Consider the following 13,011-nt stretch of genomic DNA (forward strand, 5'->3'; position numbering starts at 1 on the left):
GGCCCTGGATTCCAAATCTGCCTGGCTCAAAGGCCCACCCTTTCCACAATGCTGCCTTCAACTCTAGTGGAAACTGGGGCTGTTACACAATCACCCTCCCTCCCATCTTGTTCTCAAAACTAAACAAGAAAAGTTATTGACATCAAACTACCCAGCTCACTTTCATATTAAGTTTTCAGACTTGCAGAGGCTTCCACAAGCATCCAGAGTTTTAAAAAAATACTTTAACAGAAGAGACCAAGGTCACCGAGCTTCTCCAACCCTGCCTCCTTCTATGTAAAAGTGCATTAAACAAGTATTACAAATCTCTGAGCACTGTGAATTTGGTTGTTGTTTAGTCACTAAGTCATGTCCAAATCTTTGTGATGTGACCCTATGGACTGCAGCATGCCAGGCTTCCCTGTCCTTTACTCCTCACTACTGAGGAGTTTGCTCAAACTCATGTCCCTTGTGTCAATGATGCCATCCAACCATCTCATCCTCTGTCACCCCCTTCTCTTCTTGCCCTCAATATTTCCCAGCATCAGGGTCTTTTCCAATGGGCCAGCTCTTCACATCAGGTGGCCAAAGTATTGGAGTTTCAATTTCAGCATCAGTTTGGGAGCAGAGAAAAAACAGTCATGTCCCCTGCCTTCAAAGAACTTGTGTTACAGCTAAGCATCTCTCAAGGGCTTCCCTGGTGGCTCAGAGGTTAAAGCGTCTGCCTCCAATGTGGGAGACCCGGGTTCGATCCCTGGGTCGGGAAGATCCCCTGGAGAAGGAAATGGTAACCCACTCCAGTATTCTTGCCTGGAGAATCCCATGGACGGAGAAGCCTCGTAGGCTACAGTCCACGGGGTCGCAAAGAGTCGGACACGACTGAGCGACCGAACGGAACGGAAGCATCTCTCATTTTGGTTCAAGGCCTCAGATTCTCCCCAGATAAATGGGCCATCACCTCCTAAGTGCCTCGTGAGTAACCCAGACACTTCCATTCAAGGAAAAAATGAGGTCATCTGGTACTTCACTTGGAAGAGCCGAGAAGGGCACGTGGTGAACGACGTGGGGGGAATATACTCAAGGTTGACACCAACGATGGATTTCATCATTTTCTTTCAGTCTTGCCTCTACTGAGGTAGGGAAAGTAAACACTACTCCTTCATTCATAAACTCACTCACTTGGGCAATTCTCTTGGCAAAACTCTATTAGCCTTTGCCCTGCTTCATTCCGTACTCCAAGGCCATATTTGCCTGTTACTCCAGGTGTTTCTTGACTTCCTACTTTTGCATTCCAGTCCCCTATAATGAAAAGGACATCTTTTTTGGGTGTTAGTTCTAAAAGGTCTTGTAGGTCTTCACAGAACCGTTCAACTTAGGCTTCTTCAGCATTACTGGTTGGAGCATAGGCTTGGATTACCGTGATACTGAATGGTTTGCCTTGGAAACGAACAGAAATCATTCTGTCATTTTTGAGATTGCATCCAAGTACTGCATTTCAGACTCTTTTGTTGACCATGATGGCTATTCCATTTCTTCTAAGGGATTCCTGCCCACAGTAGAAGATATAATGGTCATCTGAGTTAAATTCACCCATTCCAGTCCATTTTAGTTCGCTGATTCCTAGAATGTCTATGTTCACTCTTGCCATCTCCTGTTTGACCACTTCCAATTTGCCTTCATTCATGGACCTAACGTTCCAGGTTCCTATGCAATATTGCTCTTTATAGCACCGGACCTTGCTTCTATCAGCAGTCACACTCACAACTGGGTATTGGTTTTACTTTGGCTCCATCCCTTCATTCTTTCTGGAGTTATTTCTCCACTGATCTCCAGAAGCATACTGGGCACCTACTGACCTGGGGAGTTCCTCTTTCAGTATCCTATCATTTTGCCTGTTCATACTGTTCATGGGGTTCTCAAGGCAAGAATACTAAAGTGGTTTGCCATTCCCTTCTCCAGTGGACCACATTCTGTCATAGCAAACATCCTTGTCCAACAACACAAGAGAAGACTCTACACATGGACATCACCAGATGGTCAACACCAAAATCAGACTGATTATATTCTTTGCAGCCAAAGATGGAGAAGCTCTATACAGTCAGCAAAAACAAGACCGGGAGCTGACTGTGGCTCAGCTCATGAACTCCTTATTGCCAAATTCAGACTTAAATTGAAGAAAGTAGGGAAAACTACTAGACCATTCAGGTATGACCTAAATCAAATCCCTTATGATCATACAGTAAAGTGAGAAATAGGTTTAAGGGACCAGATCTGATAGACAGAGTGCCTGATGAACTATGGACAGAGGTTCATGACACTGTACAGGAGACAGGGATCAAGACCATCGCCATGGAAAAGAAATGCAAAAAAAAGGAAAATGGCTGTCTGAGGAGGCCTTACAAATAGCTGTGAAAAGAAGAGAAGTGAAAAGCAAAGGAGAAAAGGAAAGATATTCCCATTTGAATGCAGAGTTCCAAAGAATAGCAAGGAGAAATAAAAAAGCCTTCCTCAGTGATCAATGCAAAGAAATAGAGGAAAACAACAGAAAGGGAAAGACTAGAGATCTCTTCAAGAAAATCAGAGATACCAAGGGAACATTTCATGCAAAGATGGGCTCGATAAAGGACAGAAATGGTATGGACCTAACAGAAGCACAGGATATCAAGAAGAGGTGGCAAGAATACACAGAAGAACTGTACAAAAAAGAGTTTCACGACCCAGATAATCATGATGGTGTGATCACTCACCTAGAGCCAGACATCCTGGAATGTGAAGTCAAGTTGGCCTTAGAAAGCATCACTACGAACAAAGCTAGTGGAGGTGATGGAATTCCAGTTGAGCTATTTCAAATCCTGAAAGATGATGCTGTGAAAGTGCTGCACTCAATATGCCAGCAAATTTGGAAAACTCAGCAGTGGCCACAGGACTGGAAAAGGTCAGTTTTCATTTCAATCCCAAAGAAAGGCAATGCCAAAGAACACTCAAACTACCACACAATTGCACTCATCTCACACGCTAGTAAAGTAATTCTCAAAATTCTCCAAGCCAGGCTTCAGCAATACCTGAACCATGAACTTCCAGATGTTCAAGCTGGTTTTAGAAAAAGCAGAGGAACCAGAGATCAATTTGCCAACATCTGCTGGATCATGGAAAAAGCAAGAGAGTTCCAGAAAAACATCTATTTCTGCTTTATTGACTATGCCAAAGCCTTTGACTGTGTGGATCACAATAAACTGCGGAAAATTCTGAAAGAGATGGGAATCCCAGACCACCTGACCTGCCTCTTGAGAAACCTGTATGCAGGTCAGGAAGCAACAGTCAGAACTGGACATGGAACAACAGGCTGGTTCCAAATAGGAAAAGGTGTACGTCAAGGTTGTATATTGTCACCTTGCTTATTTAACTTATATGCAGAGTACATCATGAGGAACGCTGGGCTGGAGGAAGCACAAGCTGGAATCAAGACTGCCAGGAGAAATATCAATAACCTCAGATACGCAGATGACACCACCCTTATGGCAGAAAGTGAAGAGGAACTAAAGGCCTCTTGATAAAAGTGAAAGAGGAGAGTGAAAAGGTTGGTTTGAAGCTCAATATTCAGAAAACAAAGATCATGGCATCTGGTTCCATCACTTCATGGGAAATAGATGGGGAAACAGTGGAAACAGTGTCAGACTTTATGTTTTTGGGCTCCAAAATCACTGCAGATGCTGATTGCAGCCATGAAATTAAAAGACATTTACTCCTTGGAAAGAAAGTTATAACCAACCTAGATGGCATATTAAAAAGCAGAGATATTACTTTGCCAACAAAAGTCTGGTAAAGGCTATGGTTTTTCCAGTGTTCATGTATGGATGTGAGAGTTGGACTGTGAAGAAAGTTGAGCGCCAAAGAATTGATGTTTTTGAACTGTGGTGTTGGAGAAGACTCTTGAGAGTCCCTTGGACTGCAAGGAGGTCCAACCAGTCCATCCTAAAGGAGATCAGTCCTGTGTGTTCATTGGAAGGACTGATGCTAAAGCTGAAACTCCAGTACTATGGCTACCTCATGTGAAGAGTTGACTCATTGGATAAGACCCTGATGCTGGGAGGGATTGGGGGCAGGAGGAGAAGGGGACGACAGAGGATGAGATGGCTGGATGGCCTCACCGATCTATGGACATGAGTGTGAGTAGACTCCAGGAGTTGGTGATGGACAGGGAGGCCTGGCGTGCTGCGGTTCATGGGGTCGCAAAGAGTCGGACACGACTGAGTGACTGAACTGAACTAAACTGGGCAATTCAGACACCCTGCAGCCATAGGCCCTCAATCCTATCAAATGCCCTTCTAAGGCCTTAGGCCATTTGCCCCAAGACAGTCCACAGAGAGCTCAGAGCTATGCCAGGTTGAGGCAGGCAGTTTAAGCTGCAGACAAGCACATTCTGACCTTATCCCTGTTTGAACAGCCATAAGCAACTGGAAAAACAACTTCTTTGGAAAAACACATCCAGCTTTCTGCCTGCAGAGATGAGGTTACGTCGACCTCAAACAGAACAAGTCATTCTTGTCCTGCACGGTGATCATGACTAAGGCTCGGCTAGTTACCTCCAGCCCTGATATTTGACCATGACGCAGAGAGTTCAGATAATATAGGTAATTCTATATTTCCTCATTCGTGCATTGGAACACAGCAGTACCCTCTCCATGACAGCCTTTGCATGCATTGCAATTGTTTAGTTGCTAAGTCGTATCCGACTTTTTCACAACTCAATGGACTATAACCTACCAGGTTCCACTGTCCATGAGATTTCCCAGGCAAGCATACAGGAATGGGTTGTAATTTCCTTCTCCAAGGGATCTTCCTGACCCAGGGATCAAACGCTAGTCTCCTGCTTTGGCAGGCACATTCTTTACCACTGAGCCACCTGGAAAGTCCATGCATGCAAAGCAATTTCATATTTAAATGTCTCAAAACTTCTTACATTTGCTAGTCCATCTTTATGAGAAAAACAACCACTGGCTAAAGGAACACACCTTTTCATGAAGGAAAGGGCTATTTTTACACATGGTCATGCTGGTTGCATCTAAACCAATCAGGTAAATCCCTTTCTAGCCACTGGGATTTAGAAATGGTGATGTCATCCAATCCTTGATAATAAAGCTTAAAGAGAAATCAGCTGGTGGGCTTCTGAAAAGTTTCTTCCATCCTAAAAACGGACACAGGCAAGGCACGACCTTTCTTATTCCTCTGGATATTGTTATCTTGAATACTTGAGACCCATACGGGTATGAGTTGCTTTCTGGTCACCAACAACTTGAAGATGAAACCTGGAGATGGAATCTAGGTCCACAATGACACTGAGGAGCTCACGAATCAGCCAAACATGTAGCTATAGCTTTAGGCGTCTTGCAACAGAACATAATAATTTACTTATTATGTAGGAAATGGTGGTGGCTCAGCTGGTAAAGAATCCTCCTGCAATACAGGAGACCTGGATTCGATCCCTGAGTTGGGAAGATCCCCTGGAGAAGGGAAAGCCTACCCACTCCAGTATTCTGGCCTGGAGAATTCCATGGACTGTATAGTCCATGGAGTTGCAAAATGTCGGATTCGACTGAGCGACTTTCACTTTCATTATGTAAGCAATCTGACTCAATTTTCAGTTGCTCACAGCTGCAAGCATTGTCCTTTAATTTGATTATTAATCTAGATGCAAGGCCTGATTTCTCCTGCCAGAGCAACTTCACATCAGAGTTCAAGAGAAGATTATCACTCAGGGATCTCTCAAGAAAGAGAACAACTACAAAACTCAGCATTGCCCTCTCATCTTCCAGAACCGTGTCCAAACCCACCTTCCCGCAACCCACGTCAACCCCATGAGAACAACTTTGTAGGAAATAATATAATTGAGTCAAAGACTTTTCACCACATCAATGAAAATTCTTTAACATCACTAAATCAGTAACACAATGCAAGGATGCCTTGGGGAGGGAGTTCCCCAAATACTTCTCCCCCCCACTACCTGACTATTACCTTGGGTTCTGCATTTAGAGATTCACCCTTTTAATCTGAAGTAATTATTGTTAAATATAAATGCCCACTTAGAGGGTCACATGTTAAGTATTATGAATATTAATATTTTTAGTGTTAAGCTTATCAAACCTTTCCTGAGAGCAAAATTAAAGAGAAGGGGTTGAAAAGGGAGCACCATTACAGCAAGCACTTGGGGTCCAAGAAGTGAGGGAAACATAAAAGGAGTGAAGGTGAAGAAAGGTGACATAGGGCCTCCAAGACACCATCTACTGACTTCACAATTCTGTCTCCTGCTGGAGTTCGTGGCCTTTATTCAGCTGGTGGAGGTCAGCTGACCAGAAGTAATGACTTCTCACTCATGAGGACCCAGAGTCTCGCATAGAATCTGGCCAGGGACCAACAGCTGGAGATGAACATCACAGCAAAAGCTCCCATATCCCACTGGAGCCCTATCAAGTCTCTGAGCCACCAAATGGAAGGGGAGAGCACCAGCCTCTGAGATCTGCACCTGCCTTCCAGCAGTCACTGTGGCTGTGGAAGCCCGATGGCCTCACATCCTCACCCGGGGCAGGAGGACCCTCCTCTTAACTCACTCCCCACCTACCACCCTCTGGGCTCAGTCTTTCTTTTATTGTATTATAATTGTTTACAGTGTTAAATTAGTTACTGTTGTACAACAAAGTGAATTAGCTGTTTCACAATAGCCAGGTCATAGAAGCAAGGTAGATGGCCATCGACAGATGAATGAATAAGATGTGGTACAGATATCCGATGGGCTCAGTCATTTAACTTTAAGAACCAACTGGATATAAAATTTAAGCAGTATAACCACTAAATAATTCTACAAAGAACTGTATTTACATTAATTTAGCATTTAAAATGAGCAGAACTAAAGTAGGAGGTTAGAATTAACAAATACACACTACTATAAATAAAACAGTAGTGTGTGTAAGTATATAGCACAGGAAACTATACTCAGTATTTTGTAATAACCTATAAGAAAAAAGAATCTGAAAAAAGAAAAAAAAATTATATATATATATATATATATAAATAAATCTCTGTGCTGTATACCTGAAACTAACACAACATTGTAAATCGACTATTCTGCTGTAGTTGTTTAGGCACTAAGCTGCGTCTGACTCTGTGACCCAAAGGACCCTAGCCTTCCAAGCTGCTCTGTCCATGGAATTCTCCAGGAAAGAATACAGGGGTGGGTTGCCGTGCCCTTCTCCGGGGGATCATCCCAATCCACTGATCAAACTCGCCAGTCTTGAATTGGCAAGCAGATTCTTTACCACTGAGCCACTAGGGAAGCTCAGAAATATCTCAGTAAGATAAAATAAAATACCAAGCAGAACCTCTGTCATTATCTTTGCAAACACTTGGTAGTTCCAACTGTATACCTTTAAAAAAAAATCATTGTAAACACTGATAAAAATCCCTGTTTTTCAGATTAATAAACTGAGCCATAAAAGTTAGCAGGAGCATGAAGTATCATACACAAATCCAATGCTAATCTTCCAGCCTCAAAGCCCTTCTTCCCTCAAGCACTCCTGCTTCCTCTATTCATTACACAAGGCCTCCCCCAATTCCGGTGGTGTTAAGCGAGCATCAGATCCCTATCCCTACAAGGAAATGGAGGCTAAAATCACCTCTAGTCCAGTTTTATGTGGTGCCTTTACGTTGTCATTATTCAATACCTAAATACTTTCAGGAGGTAAAACTTTGAACAGTACAAAAGTAATGGTGTGAAAACAACTCCCTCTCTCTCCCTCTCTCTTGACCTCTAGTCCCTCAAGTCGCCTTACTAGAAAATCATTAATTATGTTTCTTGAGCATCCTCCCAGATATTGTTGTTACTTACTGTTCAGTTGCGAAGTCATGTCCAACTCTTTGCGACCCCATGAACTGCAGCACACCAGGCTTCCCTGTCCTTCACTATCTCCTGGAGCTTGCTCAAACTCATGTCCATTGAGTCGGTGATGCCATTCAACCATCTCATCCTCTGTCACCCACTTCTCCCTCTGCCCTCAAACTTTCCCAATATCAGCATCTTTTCCAATGAGTCAGTTCTGCATCAGGTGGTCAAAATATTAGAGCTTCAGCATCAGTCCTTCCAATGAATAGTCAGGGCTGATCTCCTTTAGGATTGACTGGTTTGATCTCTGTGCTGTCCAAGGGACTATACCCCAGATTTAGTCAGTGTATATAATATATATATTGACTGTTTAGTCAGTGTATATAATAATATATATACAGACTGTTTTGCTCTTTAAATTGCAAAATCCCACAGTAAATTCCCACAAGTGGAATCTGCACAGAATCTTAGAGGAAACACAACATCAACATTAGAAATGTCCAGTACTCCGGCAGGCTGAGGAGAATTTGACAAGGTGTCTTACAATGATTTGAAACCATAAATACACACTCCTCATTTTCATATCTGCCATCTTTTACGAAATCACTTTTAGCCTGTATGCAAAAGAAGTACTCACTGATTTAAAATTATACCTCATCATCTGTATGGGAACTAATTTTTAAGCTTCAAGAGGAACTGCAAGGCTCTAATAATTCAGCATCTAATGAGCAAGTCCAAATTCAATCTATCTATGCACTCCTTTCACTGCACCTGATGGCTCACAGAAGGTGCCTGGGAGATGTGACAATCGCAGCCTCCAGCAACTTCTTTGTTTTTAAAATCAGGCAGGTAACAGTTTTGCCAAACAGACATTAGCAATCATGCATGTAGTAGCTAAATCCCTATTCAGAGCAAAAGAGTGATCACGCTAGGAAGGGCTGGTGGCTGCACTGCCACCTGGGTTAAATATTAGCTGCCTTCAGACTCAGCAATTTCTGACTCCCCAAATATCCTTTCCCAATCCCTGACTCAGTTCCTTTTAAGTCTAGATCCTTCATTTATGTAGCACAGTGGGCAAGAACTTGGGCGCTGGAGGCAGGCAGACTTGAGTTTAAATGACCTTTACCAATTCGCTTAAACTCATTAAGCTGCAGCTTTTTAGTCTGTAAAACAACTCCTTCATTAGAACATTGAGAGTTTTTTTTTTTTTTTTTTTTGCCACAACGCAGGGCGTGCAGGATCTGAGTTCCCAGTCCAGGGATCAAACCCATGCCCCTGCAGTGGAAGCAGCAATTCTTAACAACTGGACTAACAGGGAAGTTCCATTGAGATATCAATTTTGTAAAGCACTAAGTACAATGCCTTTCATCAGAACTAGCTACATAATCTATGGGACCTGATAAAAATCCAAATGTGGAGCCCCTTGTTCAAAGATTATTAAGGATTTCAAGATGGTGACAGCATAGCATCAGATTGCAGGGCCCTGTGGGACTGCACAGGTGGCAGACCTATGAAGCTAGCCCTCCCTTTCAGATGATAAATGTTCAATAGATGGTAACTACATTACCTTACCAGTTTTCCTCCCTGCAGGCTCTCCACTCCCTATGTGATGCCTAATCTACTCAACTTGGAAAGTTTCAGTGGGCCTTTCCAAAAACAGGCACTTTGCCTGAGTAACCTGCATTTACAAGGAAAAAACTGACCCAAATGGGGGGATCTAAAGTAGAAAGTGATGTTACCATAAGCTCATGCCAGATGCACTCCCACCTGAGGGCCTCTGCTCTGTTTTTTCAACCTGCTGAGATCCTTCTCCCCTCCTTCAAGCCTCTGTTCAGATCCACTTTGTATGGGAGGCTTATTCTGATCACTCAATTCACTCTATCTCCCTTACCTTACTCTCTGTTCCCCTTACACTCTATCCCCCTTACCTTACTCTCATTTCACTTTTTCCATAGTACTTCATTGTCTGGCATACTACATCTCTTACTTCTTATGCTCATTGTTTCATTGCTTATCTTTCCTTGAACGCACACACATGCACAGAGTGTAAGTTTCTCAAGGTCAAGCATTTTGAGGGTTTTTGTGTTCACTGATATACCCCAGCTGCTTGAGGGCAAGAGGAGAAGGGGGTGACAGAGGATGAGATGGTCGGATGGCATCACCAATTCAATGGACTTGAGTCTGAGCAAACTCTGGGAGATAGTGAAGGATAGGGAAGTCAGGTGTGCTGCAGTCCATGGGGTCGCAAAGACTCCAAGATGACTATCAACTGAACAACAACTGCAGGAGCAGTGTTTTGCACATAGAAGCTACTCAATAAGCATTCACTGAAAGAACAAATAAATCTTTGAGTGCATGCATAATCAGGCCACCCTTTTCCCACTTGGAGGTCAGGCCATTTCACATTATGGACAAATGGCAATAATAACCAGCTCTGCAACTGGATACTCAACAGAGTTCAAGAAACAGATGGGAAAGTTACCTATTTTCAAATCTCTGCCAAACCCCCCTTAGTTTAGAAGGAATATAATCCAGTCGTCTGTGCTACTAAATCTCATCTTTCAACACTAATTCATATACTCAGTTTGTGGGCCATGACTTGCAACAATGACAAGTGGTATTTTATATAAGAGCTGCCCAGAAGAGAGACAAGTCCCTAAGTGGCAGACATAAAAAATGATTGAAAAAAAAAATCAAATTAGAAGAAAAATAATCATCCGTCACTGCTTCATCACAATGACAGAGAAAAACTAAGCCCTTAATACCAAGAGGAAGGTAAGGTCTTTACTCCTGAAACTGTTTATAAAGATGTGAGAGCCAGCCTGAGCAGTTCTGCCTGGAGTTAATGCCACAGTTACAGGTAGCATCTCAAACCCTGAGATCTCACAAATGCAAGTCCTGAGGCCCAAGGAAGGCAATGTGGACCCTGCACATAATTTATCCCACAAAATGAAAGACAACCCAAAACATTACAGCTGCTGGATGAGATATTTTCACAGTATTTGTGAGGACAAACGAGAAGAGCTGCCCCTCGCACATGGTTAAAGTGTGGCCCACATCAGGAGAAACATCTGGAGATATTACCAGAAGATATTTGAGGGCCAATGTGCTCTCAGTTCTGTCTTGGCAACAGGAAGCACATCTGGGCCCCCAGTCCAAACGCAGCCCACATGGTCTCCTCGGGACAGGCTGGTCGAGCACAGCCCAAAAGATTACACCACACATCTGGCTTTTGACCCAGCATGGGCTTCCACTCCCTCTCAGCCCGCCCTCGGCCTGTTTTCAACAAGCCATTCTCAGCCACCACAAATGCTTTGGTGGGAATCACAGGGAGGCCCTCCTCCCTTTTCCCAAAATAACGTCAGCCAGAGGCCAAGGCCAGAGAGGTGGAGCCTGCAGGCCATTTTGCAAAAGTTTCAAATATCCTGGCACTGACCCCACTAAAAAGAATCAAAAAGGGAAAACAGCCAAGTTTCTCATTTTCTTATTAATGTTTCTCCCTCTCTCTCTCTCTCTCAATATAAACTCTGCATTTGTAAAAAGAAAAAAGGAAACAAAGAGATCTCACAAAAAAGTCATAGTCTCAGTGCTGGCTGTTGTAAACAAAATTTCATGTTGCAAATTTAATACTAAACACTTAGTTGAAATTGAAAACTTTTAAAGAAATGTGTGTGCTCTATGAGAGTTTAATGCCCAAAAGGGTCGCTGGGGCATAAGGCTGAGCAAGGAACTGGTGAGCTGTCCCACCTTCCCAAAACCCTTTCTGAAATGTGCACTGTCTCAGATTTTCCATACCCCTTTGCTGATCTTTCCTCTGAAGAAGAAGGAAGCAGACTTCTTGGCTGCACGGTTAAAGGAGTCAAATAAAGCAGTCTTTCTCTTAAAAGGAAGGGGCCTTTTTTCAAAACACACACACATACACAGAGGTATATTTCTTAAAATACAAATTAAAGAGGAAAGAAGAGAGGGAGAGACTATGACCGCGAAGGAAAGAAACTGCTACTTTGTTTTGTCCAGTTTTTTAAAAGCATCCCACAAAAATCAGTAGCAAACGAAACAGATTATCAAACCATCTACCCCTTCTTCAGCTTTATGGAGCAATAGGAAATGAAATGGCAGATGTGAAAAGCCCTCGGGGAAGAGTGTAAGTTGCTAAAGGAATACAAAGGGTCGTTACCGTTATCAAAAAATTTAAAGGGCCCACCTTCACCTTTCAGCTAGAAAAACCACACCCCTCCCCAGATTGCTCCATCCTGGGCAGGCTCTTCCCCAAATACTCCCTTCCCAGTTTCCGGTCCCGAGCTGTTCCTTTGATGACAATTTACCCATCTCCAGCCGCCCCCTCCCCGGCCCACCGAGTCCTCACCGTGTGGTACATGAGAGCCTCGGTCTCCCCGGGCTCTGACAGCTCGCTCAGCTTGCGGTCCCACTGCAGGACGCTCTGCTCCCCGCTCTCCAGCACCTCCATGGTGGTCCGAGGCGCGCTGGGCCGAGGAGGCTGAGCGCAGGAGGGGAGCGGGCTGGGCGGCCTCGGTGGGCGAGATCCGCCTCCGCGTGAGGGTGTGTGCCTGTGGTGTGCCCGTGTGTGCGTGCGTCTGCGTGTAGCTTATGCACTTAGGAAGCAAACCGTTCGCTCCTCTGCCTCAGAGAGAACTGCCAAGGGTCCAGTGTCCTCGGAGATCTGAGAATCTCCTGAGGAGACAGATTGTCCAGAGATCAGATCGTAGGCTGAGGAGAATAAACCAAGGTGTGCCTCCAAAATAAAGGCAGGAGATCAGTTCTCATCCCAAGAAAAGCCCCTCTCAATCAGCCCACTCTCCGCCACTGCTCCAGGCTCAAAACTTTGAGACTCCCCAGGGCTCCTCAGCTCTGCTCCTGGAAGCAGCTAAGATTCCGCCTCCCTCCAGGGCGGGGACCAATCGGATGCTCACCTCGCCGCCCTGTCCAATCAAAAGTCTTGCTCTCCGCCCAAAGGCAGGGACTGCGGGAAGTCCCCGCCCATTCCTTGGAATGTGGGCAGACAGCGCCTTTGACGTCACCGGGGAACTACTCTGGATGAAGTGCCGCCTGCAGCCACGGTCTGCGGCAGCAGACAAATGGAGAGCTTGGATCGAGGAGTGAAGGACTGGGGGAACAACCAATGAGGAAGCAGAGCCTGG

At 44.3% G+C, this 13,011-nt stretch overlaps 1 protein-coding gene across 1 annotated transcript in view; it reads right to left on the reverse strand.

The window, feature by feature from the left end:
* Window positions 1-12,746, reverse strand: part of CREB3L2 (cAMP responsive element binding protein 3 like 2) — a 132,883-nt gene extending 120,137 nt beyond the window's left edge. Inside the window, exon 1 of the mRNA XM_055421330.2 lies at window positions 12,219-12,746. Within this exon, the coding sequence (XP_055277305.1) occupies window positions 12,219-12,320 (102 nt within the window). The 5' untranslated portion in view covers window positions 12,321-12,746. The remainder of the gene's footprint in view (window positions 1-12,218) is intronic.
* Window positions 12,747-13,011: the final 265 nt, after the last annotated feature.

The sequence above is a fragment of the Moschus berezovskii genome, chromosome 3, assembly GCF_049115385.1.
Source record: "Moschus berezovskii isolate FMDL1 chromosome 3, NW_MosBer_1.0, whole genome shotgun sequence".
NCBI classification, from domain to species: Eukaryota; Metazoa; Chordata; class Mammalia; order Artiodactyla; family Moschidae; genus Moschus; species Moschus berezovskii.